The sequence below is a fragment of the Manis javanica genome, chromosome 2 (genome assembly GCF_040802235.1).
Source record: "Manis javanica isolate MJ-LG chromosome 2, MJ_LKY, whole genome shotgun sequence".
Taxonomy (NCBI): domain Eukaryota; kingdom Metazoa; phylum Chordata; class Mammalia; order Pholidota; family Manidae; genus Manis; species Manis javanica.
Window position 1 is genome coordinate 129989848 of NC_133157.1, and position 19599 is coordinate 130009446.

At 50.5% G+C, this 19599-nt stretch overlaps 1 protein-coding gene across 1 annotated transcript; it reads right to left on the reverse strand.

Moving 5' to 3' along the window:
- Positions 1–9070: 9070 nt before the first annotated feature.
- Positions 9071–11356, reverse strand: LOC140847874 (calmodulin-alpha-like). The gene is given in 3 exon segments (XM_073229425.1): positions 9071–9321; positions 9585–10759; positions 10762–11356. Coding segments are annotated over 2 exon segments (717 nt in total). The 5' UTR covers positions 11117–11356; the 3' UTR covers positions 9071–9321; positions 9585–10397.
- Between the last annotated feature and the right edge of the window lie 8243 nt (positions 11357–19599).

Genomic DNA, 19599 nt, shown 5'->3' on the forward strand with positions numbered 1-19599 from the left:
ATCCACACAGTTTGGTACAAGAACAGATCCATAGATCAATGGTACAGAATATAGAGCCCAGATATAAACCCACACATCTATGGTCAATTAATATATGATAAAGGTTCCATGTATATACAATGGGGAAATGACAGACTCTTCAACAACTGGTATTGGCAAAAATGGACAACTACATGTAAGAGAATGAAACTGGATTATTGTCTAACTCCACACACAAAAGTAAACTTGAAATGCATCAAAGACCTGCATTTAAGTCATGAAACCATAAAACTATTAGAAGAAAACAGGTGAACATCTCTTGAATACAAGCATGAGCAACTTTTCCCTGAACGTATCTCCTTGGGTAAGAGAAACAAAGTAAAAAATGAACAAGTGGGGCTACATCAAATAAAAAGCTTCTGTACAGCAAAGGATACCATTAGCAGAACAAAAAGACATCCTACAGGATGGAAGAATATGTTTCTAAATGACTCATCTGATAAAGGGTTGACATCCAAAATATATAAAGAACTCACACACCTCAACACACAAAAAGCAAATAACCCAATTAAAAAATGGGCAAAGGACTTGAACAGACACTTCTCTAAAGAAGAAATACAAATGGCCAACAGGCACACAAAAAGATGCTCCACATCACTAATCATCAGGGAAATGCAAATTAAAACCATAATGAGGTATCACCACACACCAGTTAAAATGGCCACTATCTAAAAGACAAGAAACGACAAATGCTGGCAAGAATGTGGAGAAATAGGAACTTTCCTACACTGTTAGTGGGAGTACAAGTTGGTGCAACTGCTGTGGAAAGCAGAGTGAAGGTTCCTCAAAAAACTAAAAATAGAAATACCATTTGACCCAGTAATTCCACATCTAGGAATTTACCAGAAGAAAACAAAATCCCTGAATCAAAAGACATATGCACCCCTATGTTTAATCCCACACTGCTGCAATAGCCAAGATATGAAAGCAACCTACGTGTCCATCAGTAGATGAATGGATAAAGAAGATGAGGTACATTTATACAATGGAATGTATTCAGCCATAAAAAGAAAAGAAATCCTCCCATTTACAGCAACATGGATGGATCTAGAGGGTATTATGTTCAGTGAAAGAAGCCATGCAGAGAAAGTCAAATGCCATATGATTTTACTTATTTGTGGAATATAAAAAAAAGCAAATGAGAAGGAGCAAAACAGCATTTGACCCATAGACACTGAGAACTGACTAGTGGTTATGAAAGGGGAGGGGTTGGGGGGGATAAAAGGGAAGACTGATAAAGAAAAAAGGAATAAAAGATAGAGAAGGGTGAATGTAAGTTTTTATTTGTCTGGGACAAAAGCCTAGTTGTGTGGTTATTGCATCTTTGCATGTTTTTTTTTTCTTAAAAATCTGCCAAATCCTTTTCTAGAGTGGCTGCACCATTTTCATTCCCAGCAGAGAGTGAGCAATCCAGTTCCTCTGCTTCATTTTCAGCATTTGATGTTGTCACTATTATAATTTTAATCATTCTGGAGGAATATCTCTGTGTGGTTTAATTTGTATTGTCCTAATGAATAATGATGTGGAGCACCTTTTCATGTGATTATTCGACACTCTTTTCTCTTCTTCAGTGAAGGTCTTCTCGTGTTTTTTGACCATCAGTTTTTAATTTGACTTTTTTTTTTTTTTACTGTTAATTTTGAGAGTTCTTTGTATATTCTAGATATTAACTAGTGCCATGTCAAATATGTGGTTGCAAATATTTTCTCCTAGTCTGTAGGTTGCCTTTTCATTCTCCAAACAGGGTCTTTTGGGGAACAAGTTTTTAATTCTGATGGAGTCCAGGTTATTATTTTTTTCCTTTTAAGAACTCTTTGCCTAGCCCCAGACCCCAAAGATCTTTTTCCTTAAAGTGTTACAGTTTTACCTTAAGTCTTACCTTAAGTCACCCTGCTTTCCACAGCAGTTGCACCAACGTGTACTCCCACTAACAGTGTAGGAAAGTTCCTATTTCTCCATATTCTTGCCAGCATTTGTTGTTTCTTGTCTTTTAGATAGTGATCCATTTTGTGTTAAATTTTTGTATAAGGTGTGAAACTTATGGTAGGTCCAGGTAATTTAATTTTATGACCCAATTGCTCCAGCACCATTTGCTGAAAAGTCTGTCTTTCCTCCTATGAAATATCAAATGTCACTTGCATATATTTATGTGGGATTATTTCTGGATTCTTTGCTCAATTCCACTGCTCTATATGCCCATCTCTGTGCCAACCATGCCACAAAGTCTGGACTCCTGTAGATACATAATAAGGATTGAAACTGGGTGCATTGATTCCTCCCACTTTTTAATTTTTTTCCAAAATTGTTTTAGCTATTGTAGTTCCTTTGCCTTTCCATATAAATTCTGGAGTCATCTTGCCATATCTACAGAAATCTTGCTGGGATTTTGATAGGAATTGCTATTTGTCAATTTAAGGAGAATTGGCATCTTTAATGTTGTCTTCCATTCCTGAACACAGTGTGTCTTCCCCTTTGTTTAGATCTTCTTTGATTTCTTTCAACATTTTGTAGTTTTCAGCATACCAGTACTATATGTATTTTGTTCCATGTCCTCTGTTTACAGGTCATAGTTTTGTGACCATAGACCCTGGGGAAGAAGCTTTTTTGTGGATAAGGACTTTGTTTTGCTCTTCATTGGCTCCTCAAGGGTGTTCTGAGTAGTAAACATGAGGTATAGATTTCTGACTTCTGTAGAAAGCCAGACAAAAACAGATGAAATTAGAGAAAAAAACAAGAGTTAGGAGGGATTCCCAAACAACTGGCATGAGCCTCTGTTCTTGGTTTCCCTGTGTGTCTGAGATACAGGACATTTCAAGCGAACTTCCCCTCTGGGGCCTGCCTGCAGAAACAAAGGCAGAGGCCTGGATGAGCTCCTACTACTCCTGGCCTTGCTCCTGTCCTGTGGCCAGAAGGGAAAGGCCACTCAAAGGCTTTCATGCTACAGGAAGGAAAGCAATCTGTAATAAGGCTCTGTCCAGAGACCAAATTCTTAAACAACTTGTGATAAATAGGAAAATATGTTAGGTCAGCATGGCTGAACTGTTTGTGGAAAGAATTGCAAGGCACCAGGAAAGATAGGGGGAGAGCCAGGAGTGAGAGAAATGAAGGCACAGAGACAGAGCCATAGGAAGGTTGGAGAGAAGACAAAGGAGAAAGAAAGGGAGAGGCAGAGATCTCAGATAGACAGATGACAGTGACAGCAAGGAGTGGGTAGAGAGAGAAGGAGAGAGCCAGAGAGGGAGGAGGAGGGGAGGGGACAAGGTGAAGAATGGAAAGAAAACAATGAGAAGATTTTCAGAGAATTGAAGACGGTGAGCATTAGAAATAGAACATGGACAGCATGGAAGGGCTGGTGAGATAAGTCCCCAAATTGGAAAATGGGCGGATTGTGGAGAGGCGGAGGTTGGAGGATATAAACTGAGCAGACACTCAGCGCCACAGTATCTTTCCTTGACATTTGTGAGGAGCCCAATTTTACTCTGTTTGTGACCTGTGAACACGGCCTTGGGGTAACCTCTAGGGCTGAGGATCTGGGGCTCCGACATGACTTCTCTTTGTCTTCTGCGGGGAGAAAGATGGACCCAGAATCTCTGATGCTTGGGAGAGTTAGACACTCCTGGCATCCAGAGGTGGATGTACCTTGATGACAGGTAAGCTTGAGCATCTGCTTCAGGCCCTGTCTGGTGGGACCCATTCCAAAGCCCTACAGTGTGTTCACAATGTCCTATGTTTTGTATAATTTGCAAAGGATGTCTGCTTAGTGCAGTCCAGGCTGCTTTCCCTTCCCTCTCTGACATAAGCAGTTTGCAGCCACTTCGTGCAGTTAAATTATCCAGATGTCCTGGTAGAAAAATGGCTTCTGGCATAGTGACACGAAGGTACAGAGCCTGTGCTGATACTGCCACACAAATGTATCCTGTGCAAATAGGCCCCAGAGGCTGGACAGTGGAGACAAATGGGGTTTGAAATTTCTATACAGACTCAGAAGCTGGGCTGAGGAAAATTGCTGCAACCATCAGAGGTAAAGCAGTAAGTGCAGGATTTAATTCTTTTCAGGCCTAAGAAAATGGAGGTTCTTATCTACTGGGAATGTTTGCCATAACATAGCCTGTGCAGTCATGAGGGCACCAGCCATGCCTCTTTTTCTCACTTGGATGACACCACCAGTACCAGAGAGGTTTGAATGCTTAGGCGTCTGCAGCTCACCTGTGGGTGTGTCTTGCTCACCTAGCTGCCCGAGGGCAGGAGTTTCTCAGTCTCTAGAAAACAGCACAGTATCAGACACATAGCAGACTTTCAACAAATAATTGTAAATGCATGGATGAATGAAATTTGCATTGAAAGAAATACTTGGCTGTTCATTCTCCAGAAGCCATCACTATGGCTTTGTTTTTGCTGTAAAAGAGCCCTGATCACAATAAAGCTTTAACTCCACAGGAGGGAGCTGTCCTCTCTTCCCAGTAGGGCCCTCCCTTCCAGCAGGCTGCTGGTGAGAGGTGAGGCTGTGGATGGGGTCAGACATGCCTTTCCTTTGCCTCTGGACTGTCCTGCGTTCTGGGTTAAAGAAGTCTGGGTTAGCTCTTTGGAGTCCTGGATGCTCCACAGCTTTGAAACTGAGGGCTTGCTTGTTGCAAAACCTCTGCCTGTTTTGTTCCCTGTTAGTGGAAACCTCTGTTTGGGAACATACCAACATTTCCCCACAGGTTTTGGGTTGCAGATAGTCTTGCTCCATCCTAGGGTCTCTCCTTTGGGAACACTGTTTTATTTTGTAAGTTATGACTGTGCTATATCTGGGACTTACATAAGGCCACAAGATCCTGGATTCAATAACCAAAATTCTACTTGCAAAATGAGGCAGAGGACTTTAGCCAGGGGGTTTTACAGGGACAGCCTGGTTCTCAGGCATGCTGCAGGTGTCTCTGGGAGAGCTAGCAGAGTTTTCATGCATAAGCTGGGGCACTTACGGGGCCAGCCCATGCAGAACCCTCAAGGGAGGTTGGAAGGCAGAGCCCACTCCCATGGAGAGGGGTGCTGTTTGGGCTACATTCTCTCCAGTTGGGTCTCCTCTGCAGACATTGCAAAATCTGTGCTATTGTGAAATTCTTCACATCTAATCAAAATCTCTTCTGCAGACGTTGGAGACCATTTCTTGGGTTTAGGTCTTACTGGAAAAGATGATCCATGAGTCCTTACCAGCTTCTGCCTACTGTCCCTCTCTGAGTTGAAAGACCTTCACGCAGTCACTTTGCCTTCCTTTGGTGGGGTTAATGGCGAGTGCAGAGGGGCCGCTGGGGGAGAACTTGGGGTCTCAGGCCGGGCTGATGGTGCATTCTGGATTGTTGGGACCTCTTTCCCCACACGATCTCCCATCCTGGCTGAGAGAGCCCAGGCAAAGGTCTAGGGCTTCAAGCATGCCTTGGAAGTGGGACCTGAGGATGAGTGGGATGACAGGGAAGAGACAAGGTTGTGGCAACAGGGGAGTGAAAAGTAACAGAAAGAGGGAAATGGATTCCTAAGGTGGAGAGGCAGAGCTTGGGGCAAATTCAGGGAAGGAAGAGGCGAAGAGGACCTGGACAACTGGCTTGATGGTATCATCCTTGTCCGAAATTGAGCTGAGAAGAAGGGTAGTTTTATTCTGATGGATGGAGGACAGGGAAGGAGGGACGAGATAATAAGGTCCATTTTTTCAGTCTTGTTGATTTTTAGGTAACGGTACTCAATGGCCAGCAGAATGAGTTTGGGGCTGGGCTCGGTGGAAGACCTGGGGAGCCATCTGTGTACCCGGGTACATGAAGCCATAAAAGTGGGTGAGGCAGCTCAGGGGGAGTGCGGAGCATGGACAGAGATGGACCAACAACAGCGCCTAACTCACTCGCTGCTGAGCAGGCCCACCATGGGGCCCAGGCTTGGTTTAAGCTCTGCCATCACCACCATGACATCATTAGTAATTTTTATGTTGTTAAGATACTGGGGGTTGGAAGTCTGAGATCCAGGCTCAGCAGGGCTGGTTTCTCCCAACGCCTCTCTGTGGTTTGCAGGCAGCCATCTTCCCTGTGTCCCCACATGGTCATCTTTCTGTGTCCAAATTTTTGTTTCTTATAAGGACACTAGTCATACTGGATTAGAGCCTACCCTAATGGCCTCATTTTATCTCCGGGAAGACCCTATTTCCAAATGAGGTCACGTTCTGGGGCTCTGGGGCTCAGGACCCTAACATGTGAATTTTGGAGGGAATGTAATTTAGCCCATAGCAGAGGACATGTGTCTGTCCTGACTGCCCATCCTCTGGCTCCTGTGGTGTGAGTCTGGGTAGGTGGCGGGGCTCCCTGCACAACAGTAGCCGAGAGACTCAGATGACCAGCATCTATAGTCACAGGGATGTGGGCAGTGCCGAATTCTCTCCTGGTTGTGGTGACTGCCTCCAGTTCCTATAGGTGGCGGCATCCTGAGCCCCTACTGACAACCAGTGCCAGGGCAAGGGGCCCGGAAACACCGGAAGCTTTGATGACATGCCCCCTGCAGCCAGCCATACCCTGACCCAGCAGTTGTCAAGCCCTGGGCCTCCTCAACTGCTAATTCCCTTCTCTTCTCTAGGTCCCACCTGGCAAATTCTGCCCAGACGTGGTTTCCACTTCCAGGCGTTTCCTACCGGCTACTCCCAGCTGGTGTCCTGGACGGCTCTGCTACAGCTCTCATAGTCCTGCAAGGCCAGCCTCTTTTCAGTGTGACTCTGGGCAAGTCTCGATCTTCTCTTAAGAGGGGCTAATGAAAGTGGCTGCTGCAGCCCCTTGCTCTGCAGATTAAATGAGTTAATCTAGTGCATGCCAAGCACTTCACTTGGTGGTCCCAGAATGGAAACCAGGACTATTCCAGCCCTTCACCCCTGGCACTCCCTGACTCCCCTTCCCCGAGCGTCCAGTGCCTGGCTCCTGCCTGAGAACCCCCAGAATAGCAGCATGGTGGGAAGCTGGCAAGTGGGAATCCAGGCCTTTCTCAGAGATAGTTTCCGTTTCTTTTTTCATTTTTTGGTAAAGTGATGGCCATCAAGTGAAGTTTTAATTTTAAATAACTCTGCAGGAACAGTGGAGTCATTTTTAGTTAGTTGGTTCCAGGAGCCTCTGAACAGTCCCTGGAATCTGTGAGGATCAACAGGAGCTGGCAGGGCTGGGCTGTGTTTGATTTAAAATTGGAAAGACAGGAGGCAGAGGAGTGGCTGCATATGGTCTGGGAGGTCCAGGAGCCCCGAGCACTGATTTATGAGAGGCTTGCTGAAAGCACATGGGAGCCCAGGCAATATTTATAAATTCCTTCCCCCAGGGTGGATGGAATGTTCCTCTGGGCTGCAGTCAGATAGCACCTTTTTGGGGGATAAAGGGAGGTTGTTTAAGTGCAATTATTCAGTGACTGAGAAAGAAACAGGGAATGTGCATGAGGATAATCTCCCAGGAAGCCTGTCCCCAAGGGCCTGGGCTTGGGAGGCCCACTGGAGGCTGGGCTCCAACCTCACATCCTCAGGGCCTCCCCTGGGGACTAGGGGTATTGGTGGCTCCTCCAGTGCTCTGGCCCCAGGCTTCCCCCTGCCATACTCAGCAAGGCCAGGGGCCTCACATGGCAATTACAGGGACTGCATCTTATAAACGAAGCATCTATCTTGCTGTCTGGAGACAAGACAGGTTTCTGGTGGTGTGTGGAGGGTGAAGGGAAAGAAGATGAGGGTGAGGGGACTGAAGACAGGCGTAAGTGTGCCCCAGGGACCCCAAGTCCTGAGTCTGACATGTGACCAGACACACTGAGCTGGAGCAGCTGATGCCCAGGGTGTGGAGGCTGTGAGGGGCCACATGGCTTCCAGCCTGCTGGGAGGCTCACACACCCAGTGGCCAGGGCGGGGCACTTCCCCAGAATCAGAGAGCGCCTGCCCAGCTGTGGTTTCTGGGCCTGGCATCCTTGTCCCTAATCCACTAGGTTGAGAGAAGGACCGAGCCACGTGGCCCAGGTGGCTGATGACCTTGCCCTAATGAGCAAGGATTGTGGAAAATGTTTTTGGAACTTGTATTCCAGAAAGTGAAACGAGAGGGAGGGCAGGGAGCCCGTCCAGCTGGTGGTACACCTTGGCCCTGCTGCCGCAGGCATCCCATCTGTGCTGGAGGAGAACCCCACTTATCACTGATCTGTGTGTGAGGGTGCCTCAGGGGATGTGCTCCCTTCCCGATGCTCAGTGTCACAAGAGCCACGGTGGAAATGACAAGGTGCTGTTGTCTTGGCCAGTGGAGAGACGTCACCTTCGCTCATTCCAGCTGGCCTGGGTGTCCAACTCACAGCCCGGCTCCCGGAGCCCTCACTACAACCCCCACAGAAGCCTACAGTGGTCCTGCCTGCCAGGTGCCGTCACAGGATGACCTATTGTAGCTAAACTGCCAGGAGGCTGGGTGGGGTACAGAAAATGATACCTCCTCCCCTTGTAGCTGAAGTGGCAGCAGACACATTGGTCCCCAAACTTGCAAGGGCTTAGGTAGGCTGCCACTGGGAAAGACAGGGATTACAAGCCAGGTGCATGCTGGTGGCCACTGACGGGTGACCCGTGTGAAGGTAATTTCGGAACCCAGCCCTTCCTTACCTCTGTTTCCTTCCTTCCTGAAGCATTTAGGAGACTCCCACGGAACACCCTGGGGTGGGAATCCTTCTGTCCCTGGGGAGATGCCCATGTTGCTTTTGGAAGGTGGGGCTGTCATACCTGTCAGAACCTCGCCAGCAACAGCTGGCTTGGCCGTTCTGCCCTGTCCTGCTCTCGGGGTTGTGCCCACCTCTGACTTCTGGTATTACAGCAATCCCTACTGCTGAGGCCACAGAGGACCTGTGTTAAGAGGCGGGACCTGAAAGACCACAGGCAGCCTGGCCTCCTCTCCTGCTGGGAAGCAGCTCAACAGCCACCCGCACTGGGGCCATGACCATCCAGGAACCCATCCCCTTCCTGCCCCCACTCTGCCCTTGCACCATGCTGAGGGGTGGAAATGTGTTGCCAAGCCTCACAGTGTTGGAGTTAGAAGGTGACAGCAACAGGAGCTGACATTTATTAAACACCTATTGCCCTCCAGGCATGTTAAGAACACTTTTCCAAACCTCCCCAAAGCTGGGGAGAGGCACTGTGGTATGTCAGGTCACAGTTCAGGCGATGGGGCAGTGTGGTGGCATCAGGGTGTGGGCTTGCCTTCAGCCCCATCTGTCGCTCACCAGTGGGGGTCAGCAGGCTGATTTCTTAAGCTGTCTGTGTCTTTGTTTCCTCCTCTGTAGATGGGGAAGTACTTAGATTAGGTGCCCCATGGGAAGGCAGTGGGGACCAGCACACGGAGGGTCCACGACAGGGACTGGCACCCAGGGGGCCAAAAGCATGTCTGCCATCACCAGGGACAGAAGCCATCTGAGCACCGTCAGCAGGGCAGCGACAACGCAAAGCCACCCATCCCTGGCCATGCATCCCAAAGCCCATGCTCATTTTATATCTGAGGGAGCGTGCACAGTGGGGAGGGGTGTGGTGGAAATGCCCTTACCCAAGATTGGCCACCTGCTCTGTGACCGCTGCGGCTAGGAGCACTGCTGATGAGTCCCAGTGATGTGTCCACCCCAGAAAATGCTGCTCCACTTTGGAACTAAAATAGCCTCTGACAAGGGCCCTCCAGCCCCCGGAGGGTGTCCACCGCGGGCGCACCGGCTTTAAGTTCTGGCCCCACAGGCACTGGCAGGCTGGGGGTGCTCACTGCCCGCAGGTCCTGAGCCACAGGCACCACAGCAGAGCAGCTTGTCGGGGCAGCACCAACGGATCGGAATGCCCACCGCTACCAGCCCTCAGCTCTTCAGGGCCCTGCTGGACTTTAAAATGCTCTTTGCTACTGATGGATCCATTTTAGTTGAAATAAGTATTGGAGATTTACTTTACCTAGGCTTCCCTCTTTTTGCTACGCTCACCAAAAGAGATTTTGGTGCATTTTCAAAAAGCACAAAAATGCAGATTCCTGTCTCATTTAAACCCTGGACTTAATGAACAAGGATCATGTCAGTGGGAATCAGGAAAAAGGAAACATGAAAGGACCACAAGAGTTTTTACTCCTTTACAGCTTCCCTCTCCCTTGCACTCAAGTCTCCCTCCATGGAGGTGAATTCAGACATGCTACAACCGACCCAGGTTTACTCCCAGCTTGCCGAGATGAGTCACGGTGCTCGGGGAAGGCAGAAGGGAGCGCACAGGGGCCGCGGGGAAGGGAGGAGATCCTTCTGGAGGCCTGATGTCAGCTGTCAGAGCTCCATGGCCCCTCACCCCGGGCCAGACTCCTCCTCCCCCCTGGGACTGCCCCCAAAGGCGTCAGTCAGGCCCTGGGGACTCTGCCCCGCGGGCTCGTGGTGTCAGCTGCGCTCCCCGTGGACAGAGGGGTCAGTGCAGCTCGGTGGATCCTCGGCCCATTGTCTGTGCAGGGCAAGGCCCTTCGGTGCTGGAGTAATGGAAGCACCAGGGTTTGCTGGGCTTGGGGAGGGAGTGGCGGGAAAGAAGACAAAGGGAGCTGTGGAAAGCTGGCTGAATCAGCCTTGCCCGAGGAGAGGAGAGTGGGTGCGGGGTGGCTGGAGCGGACCCCGCCCTCACTTGGATACCAGCACGCGCGCACGAATTCCTCACAGTTCACCTGCCCATTGCCCTCCTCGTCGTCTGCCCAGAGCATCTCGTCCACCTCCTGTCACTCAGCTTCTCCCCCAGCCGCGTCATCACCTGCCGCAGCTCGGCTGCGCCCACAAAGCCATTGCCATCCTTGTCAAAGGTGCGGAAGGCCTCGCGGACCTCCTCCTCGCTATCCCTACCCTGCATCTGCTTGGCCATCATGCCCAGGAACTCGGGGAAGTCCACGGTGCCGCTGCCGTGGCGGTCGATCTCGCCCACCATGCCCCGGAGCTCCGCCTCCGTGGGGTTCAGCCCCAGGGACCGCACGACAGTGCCCAGCTCCTGGGTGGTGATGGTGCCATCCCCGTCCTTGTCGAACAGGGAGAAGGCCTCCCTGATCTCGGCCACCTGCTCGTCTGTCAGCTGGTCCGCCATGGTGTGTGCGGTGCGGGGCACGGGTGGTAGCGGCCTCAGGGTGTGGTGGCTCCCAGGACAGGTGGCCACTCGAGGGACGCTGGCTGGCAGGCAGTCTAGCCCTGGCTTGACTGGCTGGCGCTTAAGAAGGAGCAGAGCTTGCCCTCACATTCAGACTCCCCACCCTGTGGTTGCCTGAAGGCCAGATCCTGTTTGATCAGGAGTCCAGTGCCAGCAGTCAGGTTAGTCTGCTAATTGAGCTGACGGCAGCGCCCCTGTTGAATGGGGCCAGCTCTCCACCCTGACACCCGGGGCTGGAAGCCTCAGCACATGCCCTGTGAAGGCGCGGTGGACATCTCCAGGGAGATTGCTGGCCTTTCCTGTGGATCTCCCTCCCCTCCCCTCCCCGACCCAGATCTTCATGCCCTTCACTCACGAAAGGCACCAGCCCCACACGGCTTCAGCTGAAGAATTTGGCAGGAGGAAAAGCAGAAACTGCCTTTGTCTGAAAGGAACTTCCCTCCTTGTCATTGGTTTCCAAAACATGACAGCCTTTGGATTTTCAGAGAAGGAACACAGGTTTTTTCTTCAGGTAGAAGCAGGCAGTCTTGTCGTCTTTAGAAGAAATGTAACTGGAGGGGGATTTCCTCCGTCATTCACTCGCTCTTCACCCATAGGTATTTAATGAGTGCCTACAATGTGAGGGTACTATTCTAGAAGCTGGGAACAGTGCTGTGCACAAGACAGGCAACTCCGAGTCCTCAAGCAGCTTATATCCACAAGACAGCTAGTGAAACGAACAAGCAGCATTCTTTGATATTTTTGATAAACACTTGGAAGGAAGTAAAGAGGTGATGATGGGGGAATACGGGAGGTTGCTTCCCTAGGGATGACCAAGGAGGGCTTCTCCACAGAGGTGGTCATGGAGGAGACCTGGTGCAGAGGCTCTTCCTAGGCGGGGAGGCTGGAGGGCTCCGAGCCCGGTAGAGCAGAGGGCATGGCATGGCCAAGGTCAAAGAGGTGGCTTGTGGGGCCACAACCTCACAGGTGAAGGGAGAAAAGAAGGAGAGGAGGGTGGACATGGGCAAGGTATCCATGGTGTGGTGGGGCCTCAAGTTTTATTCTCTGATCGATGCGGAAATGCACAAGGCACGTCTGAAAGGCTGAGCCCCTGGCTGGGGGATGCGCAGAGCTGAAGTAAGCGGTATTGGTAAGAAATTTTCTCAAGAAGAGAGGTGGGGTGTACACCAGGCACACAGACCCAGCTCTCAACTTCGAGAGGCCTCAGGGAATGACTGCCCACCATGCAAGAAGCAGCTGCTTTGCCCAGTGGAAGAAAAGCCAGACGGGGAGACTGGAAGAGCCCATTCAACACTGAAGGCGAAGAAGAGAGCTGGAGACTGACACTACCTGGCTTCAGAACTCACTGAAAGCTGCAGCAGTCAAGGCAGTGTGTTGATAGAGGAAAAAGAGAAACATTGATCAGTGTAACAGAAAAGGGAGCCCAGAAATAGACCCACAAATAGAGTCAACGGATGCTGACAAAGTGGCACAGGTGGTGGCACAGAGCAAAGACAGTCTTTCTAAGGCATGCTGGAACCCCCAGACAGCCACATGAAAAAACAAATGTGGACAGAGACTCACACCCTCCATGAAAAGTAACTCAAAATAGATCATGGACCAAAATATAAGGCACAGAACTATAAAGCTTCTAGAAGGTAACAGGAGAAAATCTGGATGAGCTTAGGTTCAGCAGTGATACCCAAACATAAAGTCATCCAGTTTGGGTCTGGGTTGTCTTTAGACATGACATCGAAGGCCCAACCCATGAAAGAAAGAGTAGATAAACTGGGTGCTGCAGTCCAAATGTCCCCCCAATTCATATGCCAACTCCTTACCCCAAAGGGATGCATGAATCAAACAATACCAGGGCAGGAGCAGGAATGGAAGGGGAGCCACAGGGATGGGTCTGTAATGACAGTCCTTGAGGACAAAGTACGAACCTCACGGGGAAACTCGGGTCTGAGATGTCTGAGGATGGATGCATCCGTTCTTGCTTCCTGCCTGTTTCACCTAGAAGAGGCCAGTGGAGGTGTGCAGCTTCCTGGATCATGACTCCAACCTCCAGCCTCCATTTTCAGAGTGTCAAACTTGGTGAGGACTTCTAAACTGAGTCACTCATCACTCACAAAGACAGTGCTGGGATGGTCTAAACTGTTGCAACTCACTGGCTAGGAAACTGTGACAGGGGGAATGTTTTTATTTCATGGGCTCCTGTAATTCTGTCCCTGCAGCTTCTCACTGCACTGACCCATTTCCCTACAAAATCTTAGGACCATCTAAACATTTGGAAACCACTGAGGATTCCAAAGGGCTTTCATTTATGTGCAGTACATCTGTCAACCTTTACTGGGTTTGAAATTAGAACTGACAAAATCTTGAGATCCTTAAATATATTTTTTATGCTTTTTGTAACTTTGAAAAATATAAATTAAAAACCCATTACATGTTAACATAAATAACATAGTTATGTGAAAAGTAATTATATTCCTAAAACAAAAAATTAGAAGAGTAACACCTAAAATAATTATTTTGTGAACTCTAGTCTCTAATGTCTGGGTTTATAGAAGTGTGACTGCCTCTGCACTGTGTCTTAGGGGGTTGGTATATGTTTTGATTTGAAGTTTAGGATAATCCAGCTTCGCACAGATAGTCAGTTGGAAAAGGAGAGGATATTTAAATGACTCTTTCAGATAATTGTGGATATTCATTTTTGATACCATATCAAAATTTAACAAGTGGTAGTTTCTTACAATTTAGTTGCAGTGTGGAATCTGAAACCATGTCACTGAACTTTCGATGCTGTTACACTAAAACGCACTGGTCTCAAGCTTTGAATGGAACTCTTCCCCACACACGCTTGTGTAATGCCATGCATGGGTCACTGCTTTCTGTTCCTTGAACACTCCCAACCTGATTTGCACCTTAGTATCTTTGCATGAGCTGCTCTGTCTGCCTGGACACTCTGTCCCTGACCTTCAAGTGTCTGCCCCTTCTTTTACTTAGCCCTCCTTCCCCTCATCTCTTCTATCAGTCTCCCTCTTTAATTGTCCTCAGGGCTTACACTCCTACATTGATCCTACACTGATCTTATTTGTTCATTTGCTGGCTTATTTTCTGTTCCTCCCCATGTAAGTTTCACAAGAGGCAGGTTGCTCCTGATTTCTCGTGGAGCCCTCATTGAGCCCTCTGCCTTGAGGGGAGCAGACTTCCATCAATGTTTGCTCTGCGAAGGGAGTGCGAGAGGGAGTCAGGACAGGGCGGCACAGCCTCCAGCTGCAGGAGGACAGCTGCATGCATTTCCCCTTCAAGTTCTTCCCGAAGGGCCTAAACTTCCGTGATGCTTCACGTGGCCCTTCCCAAATGCTCATCTTCTCCACCACCTGTTGTCTGTCATTCCCCCAACAGTCCTCAGGTTTGCTTAGTGGCTTCTGGGGCCTGGTGCCCTCTGGCTGCCCCGGAGCAGCTGCTGCTGCTCCCCCGGACTCCTTCCCGCGGCTTGCCCTCCCTCTCACATCTCTGTGCTGCCACTAGAGCAGCCCCCACCCCACGCACTCCCTTGGTGCTGCCCAGGCTGTAGGAAGATTGACTCATGCTCCCACCACCCTGCAAACCATCTGATACCATGGCCTTTTTATCTGATTTGCTCTTTATTATGGTCACCGCCCTGGGATGCCAACAGGGGCTCCTTAGAGAGTGGCTAGAACAACAGTGGGAGTGAGGAGAGCCAGTAGGTCTGGGGGTGATGTGGGACCTCTCCTCAAAGCCAGATGTGAAAGTTACACAGACATTCTGACAAGTGTTCACCTAGAGGGAGCAGGCAGAGGACCGAGGAAGGATCCTGAGTAGAGGTGGGGAGGGTTCTGGGGGCTCTGAGCATGGGCAGGTGCTGTGGTGGGGCCTCCAACTTCTCCCCTGGGGGTGGGCACTTCTCCTGTGGGCTTAGGGTTACTCTGGGAATGTGTCAAAGGGAGCCCCTGGGGAGCACCTGGCTGTCTGTCTAGGCCTCCTTTGGGGTCTTTGGTCTCAGCTGCTACAGCTCCTACCAGGGACTTCCCTTCAGGCCCTCCCCTTTCATCCTCCAGAAATGAGTGGTCGTACTAAATTGCAGGGGACACATGGCTGCTGTTTTGGGATCTCTGCAGTTCTCAGTCTAAGGAACAATAATGATGCAGACAAATGGACATAATGATGAGACATGCACGATGTCCCTGAGATCGGCCTGGGGACGGCAGTGGCATCATGTGCCACTGTGCACAGGTGCTGCTGACCACTACTTCTGCTGCTCCTCGCTTTCAGCACTGGCTGGCAATAAACGTGCCTTGCCCTGTATTCCGACCTAAACTGAGCATGGCCACCCTCATTGCTAGGAGAGGGTCTTTTCAACTCATCGGGGGCCTTGCGTGGGAACCAGGGTCTTGGGCCCATCTTTCTCACCTCCCCACTCAAGGCTGCTCCAGATTCCATGCATGCCCCAAATCTTATGATGATATTTGGTCAGTCTTGTATGAATCATCAAGATTCCTCCAGGGCTGTCCTGGGTGGGGCTGGCATTCAAGTTCAGGGAGGAGATCGTTGTTCTAGGTCAGAGCTGGGTTGTTTATTTTATCTGTTAATAAGCAGAAGCGTCCTCCTGCCGGGGCTGCTCCGTGACATGAGAACACCTTTCCCGGAATTCACAGGGCCATGGCACGTTGGCTTACTCTGGGTCAGACTGTGCAGTGTGGCTCGCTTTTGTGAAGAAAGGCCTCCCCCCGAGAATGAAGTCCAAGTGTGAGGCAGCTGAGCTGCTGGGCTGTTGTGAGAGTCCCCTGGGTCTTCTGGGATCGGCCTGTCCTCACATCAGGTCCCACAGCTTTCCAACGGTGGCTTTATGAGGCCAAGCTCTGGGCCCCTGGTGCTGTATCGAGCTCTTTAGTGGTGCAGCCGCCTAGGCTAGGCCAGTGCCCTCTGATCAGAGCCCTATCAGCATCTGGAGGCCACACGATCTAATTCCTGACAGTCGCTGTGCAAATCAGGATCGAATGAGCTCCCCTAATGCAAACATGTCACTACTAGGTCTCACAGTAAAAGCAGCTAAACAAGTAAAAATCTCCTCAGACTTCCCATGTTCCTGGGAGAAGGGCGTTCATTGTGACAAGTGCGGGGCTTGGTAACTTCTCCCAGGCAGCTGGCCACGTGCTCCCTTGTGGCCTCCCCTGCACTGCATCCAGCCCTGGGGGGCGGAGGGAAGGTGGGGGGCAGAGGAAAGTGGTGTGCTGGCTCTGGAAGGGCTCATTTTTATGACCCACCAGCCTTTCAAACTTGATGCTTTGAAAAAGAATTGGTCGGGTAATGCTGCTGGAGTGCCAGGACTGCGTGCTGCAATTCCTTTGATACCAGGATGCACTTGATACAAGTAAGCAGGCCCTTCGTTACTTAAAGCCACCAAACCTTAGGGGTGTGGCAATCACCTTAAAGAAAACAGGGTGATTGTTCTTCCTGAGGGTATGAAACTCACTAAGAGGCTAGAAGACCATTTGTTCCAAGTTCCAATTCTTTGAAGTTTATGATTACGATGAAAACCTTTGCATTTAATGCAGAAATACATGTGTATGTGTGTGTGTGTACATGGCTCCAACAAGTATGTATTTCTAAATAAAGGAAACAATCTGAAATCAAATAAAAAGATGGGTGTAACTGGAGATGAGGTTATCAAGGGAGAGAGAAGGTCAAGTGAGAATCAGAAGGCAGCTGTCCCAGAAGACAGGAGGATAATGGCAGCCTTCCTTCAATGTAGAATGATGATGTGGAAGGTAACTGTGAATGACGGTGTTCCTGGTGGAACCCTATCCCAGGTTTCACAGGAATGTACTGAGAACAGTCAATGTCTCAAGTCTATTTCTGAAGCCTCCTCATCTAAAATGTAAAATGGACGCCAGATACTAAGTGTGAGAGGAGGAGCTGAGACTGTACTTCCACCTCCTTCTGGCACAGCTCCGGTCTCACCATCCTTCCATGGGTCACTACACTTCTGCCAGATTGAGGACAGCTCCTGGGCAGTGCTGGGGCATCACCTGACACAGGGACTGTGCTTTGTCACAGTGCATGCATGGTGGGGCTGTGACCACCCGGTGGAGGCCCCTTCTGCTGCTCCTGCCAGGCTCCTGCTGTCTTCCGTGGCCAAAGGAAGGACAGGTGAAGCGGTCGGGCCCTGAGAATGTCAGATTAGTCTTGACTGCTTCTGAGCTTGTTGTGTGAGTCAATTACTTTGGCCACGGACACGACGGTGGTGAGACCAGCATGAACCAGGCCAGGGATTGCAGGGAGACCATCATGCCATCGGCTCCCACATTCACCCAGCCGGTGCTCAGCACCCAGCATGTGCAGAGAAAGCAGCCTGCCTCCCCTTAGGCTTGGCCAGGGAGACAGAAACTAAACAGAGGCCCACACTTGCCACGCTCAACTGAGTGCCTGGACCAAGTGCTATGCGGGAAGGGAAACAAGTGGGAGGGCAAGAGCAGCCTCCTGGTGGCGCTAAGTCTGGGGTGATGGCAGGATATGGCCTGAGACAGGCTGGGAGGTGGGACGGGCTGACAGTCCACCCTGAGGGGAGGGCAGGTTACGGAGGGCTCCACTCAAGGAAGCACGGTGGCCTTTGGGGCTGATCTTTGCACCCTGTCTCCGAAGGCCACTCCAGTCCCTGCCTCTGTTTCTCTTCCTTCTGACTGCAGACAGCCAGCTGTAACTGGTAGCAAGCACCAGCTTCCCTCTCCAGGCTGTCCAGGGACAGGAATCCAGGGTAGGGCCAGGCCGCCTCTTTCCTTCACTTTCCCCAGTCTTGTCTCCCCTCCTCTGAACACAGTCTGTCTGGGCTGCAGCTGCCTGCAGACTCTGAGCCTGGTGTCCGCACTCACTCTGTCTGGAGCCACACGTGGCTATGCCTGTCACGTGGGATTTTTGTGCTCAGAGCGGGCATCTCGGTGAACATGGCTCTCGCTGAGGCAGTGGGACTGTCGGCGGTGGTCCCCGTCTCATCCTGAATCTGGCACATGGAGGACCCTCTCCTAGAGGATGACAGCCTTCCCAGAGGTCACCAGGCCACCCCTTTCGTCGGGTAATGACGTCCTGCCCTGGTTAGGCCATGAGCTTGTCAGGCTGGGGTGGCGCCAATCCTGCTCTCCCAGTGCTTGGCTCCCACCCAGTTTAGCCAGTGCCCCCTGTCTCTGCATGCCAGTGTTGCCAAGGACAAACATGGAGGAGACCAAGTACTACACGATCTTGTGCCCGTCCCCGTCCTCTGTTTTGTTACGCCGGTGGTCCATTAGGACCCAGGAAGTGTAACAGCTGACCAGGAGACAGGAGGTGGGAAGGACCAGTGAGAGGAATTACTGCTACCTGGGCCTGTCTGGAGTGCGGCCATGTGCCTGCCTCTCTCCCTGAGGCACTGCTCACAATGACAAGACTGAGTACTCCACTTACTTTGTTTACAATAACGGGAAATAAAACATATTATATATACTTTAGGAAGGTTTCCTCAAGACGATTAAAGTTCAAATACTTGGTGTTTAAAGAGCCAAGTTCCTGTTACCTGGAAAATACCTTAGAGCACTTCTGGCCAAAAGTGCTAGGTAACTGGGGTGCCATTGTCAGCAGGCCAGAATGTGTGGGGACTAGGAACAGAGAGGGGTGTGTGCCCTGCAGAGTTCCCAGATGTGTCACTGACCGAAAAGAGGTGCCCAGTAAGTCTGAGCAAACCGTGGGCACTGGCTGCAGCAACACCAGCAGGCAGTTCTGAGTGCAGAGCAAGCAAACGCACAAGCCTCACAGCACACAGGCATGTGGTAGGTCTCTCTTGAACATAATCCCTATGAGAGTAGGGCCTCTGCCCTTTCCGAGGTGACTCTCTGTTAGCCCAAGAATCATGCCTTTGCCTGGACAAGGGTCTAAAGTAGAAAGGTGACGTCCAACTCCTGAGTCCTCACAATGTGACCATTTCCTGGAGAGTGATGTCCATCCCTCGATGAACCAGTGCTCCGGGCTGCACAGTAGGAGTAGAAGAACGAGCAGGTCAGACCTTGTACCACTGACAGCAGGTATTTAACATGGTCTAAGACTTTCTGAGAACTTAGAATAGCCACCCTGTCTGCTTTGGCCTGGAAGATGCCTGCAGGCAGTAGAAGTCTGGTGAGGGCCCAGCAGAGACCTGGCACCTGGGTGAATGGGCAGATGAGTGACAGTAAAGCTCCTATTTATTGTGCGTTCACCCTGTGCCATGTACTGAGCGAATGTTTTCCCTGCAGCTGGCTTAAGTGTCTGCACCCCTTAGAGGGCAGGAACTGGTACTATTTCCTGCACAATGCAGGCAGCTGGCGCTGGGGCAGTGAACTCGCCTGCCCCTGCACACAGCCCGTGACCTGGGAAGCCAGGGCCATAGCCCAGGGCTGCCTGGTTCCAAAGTGCAA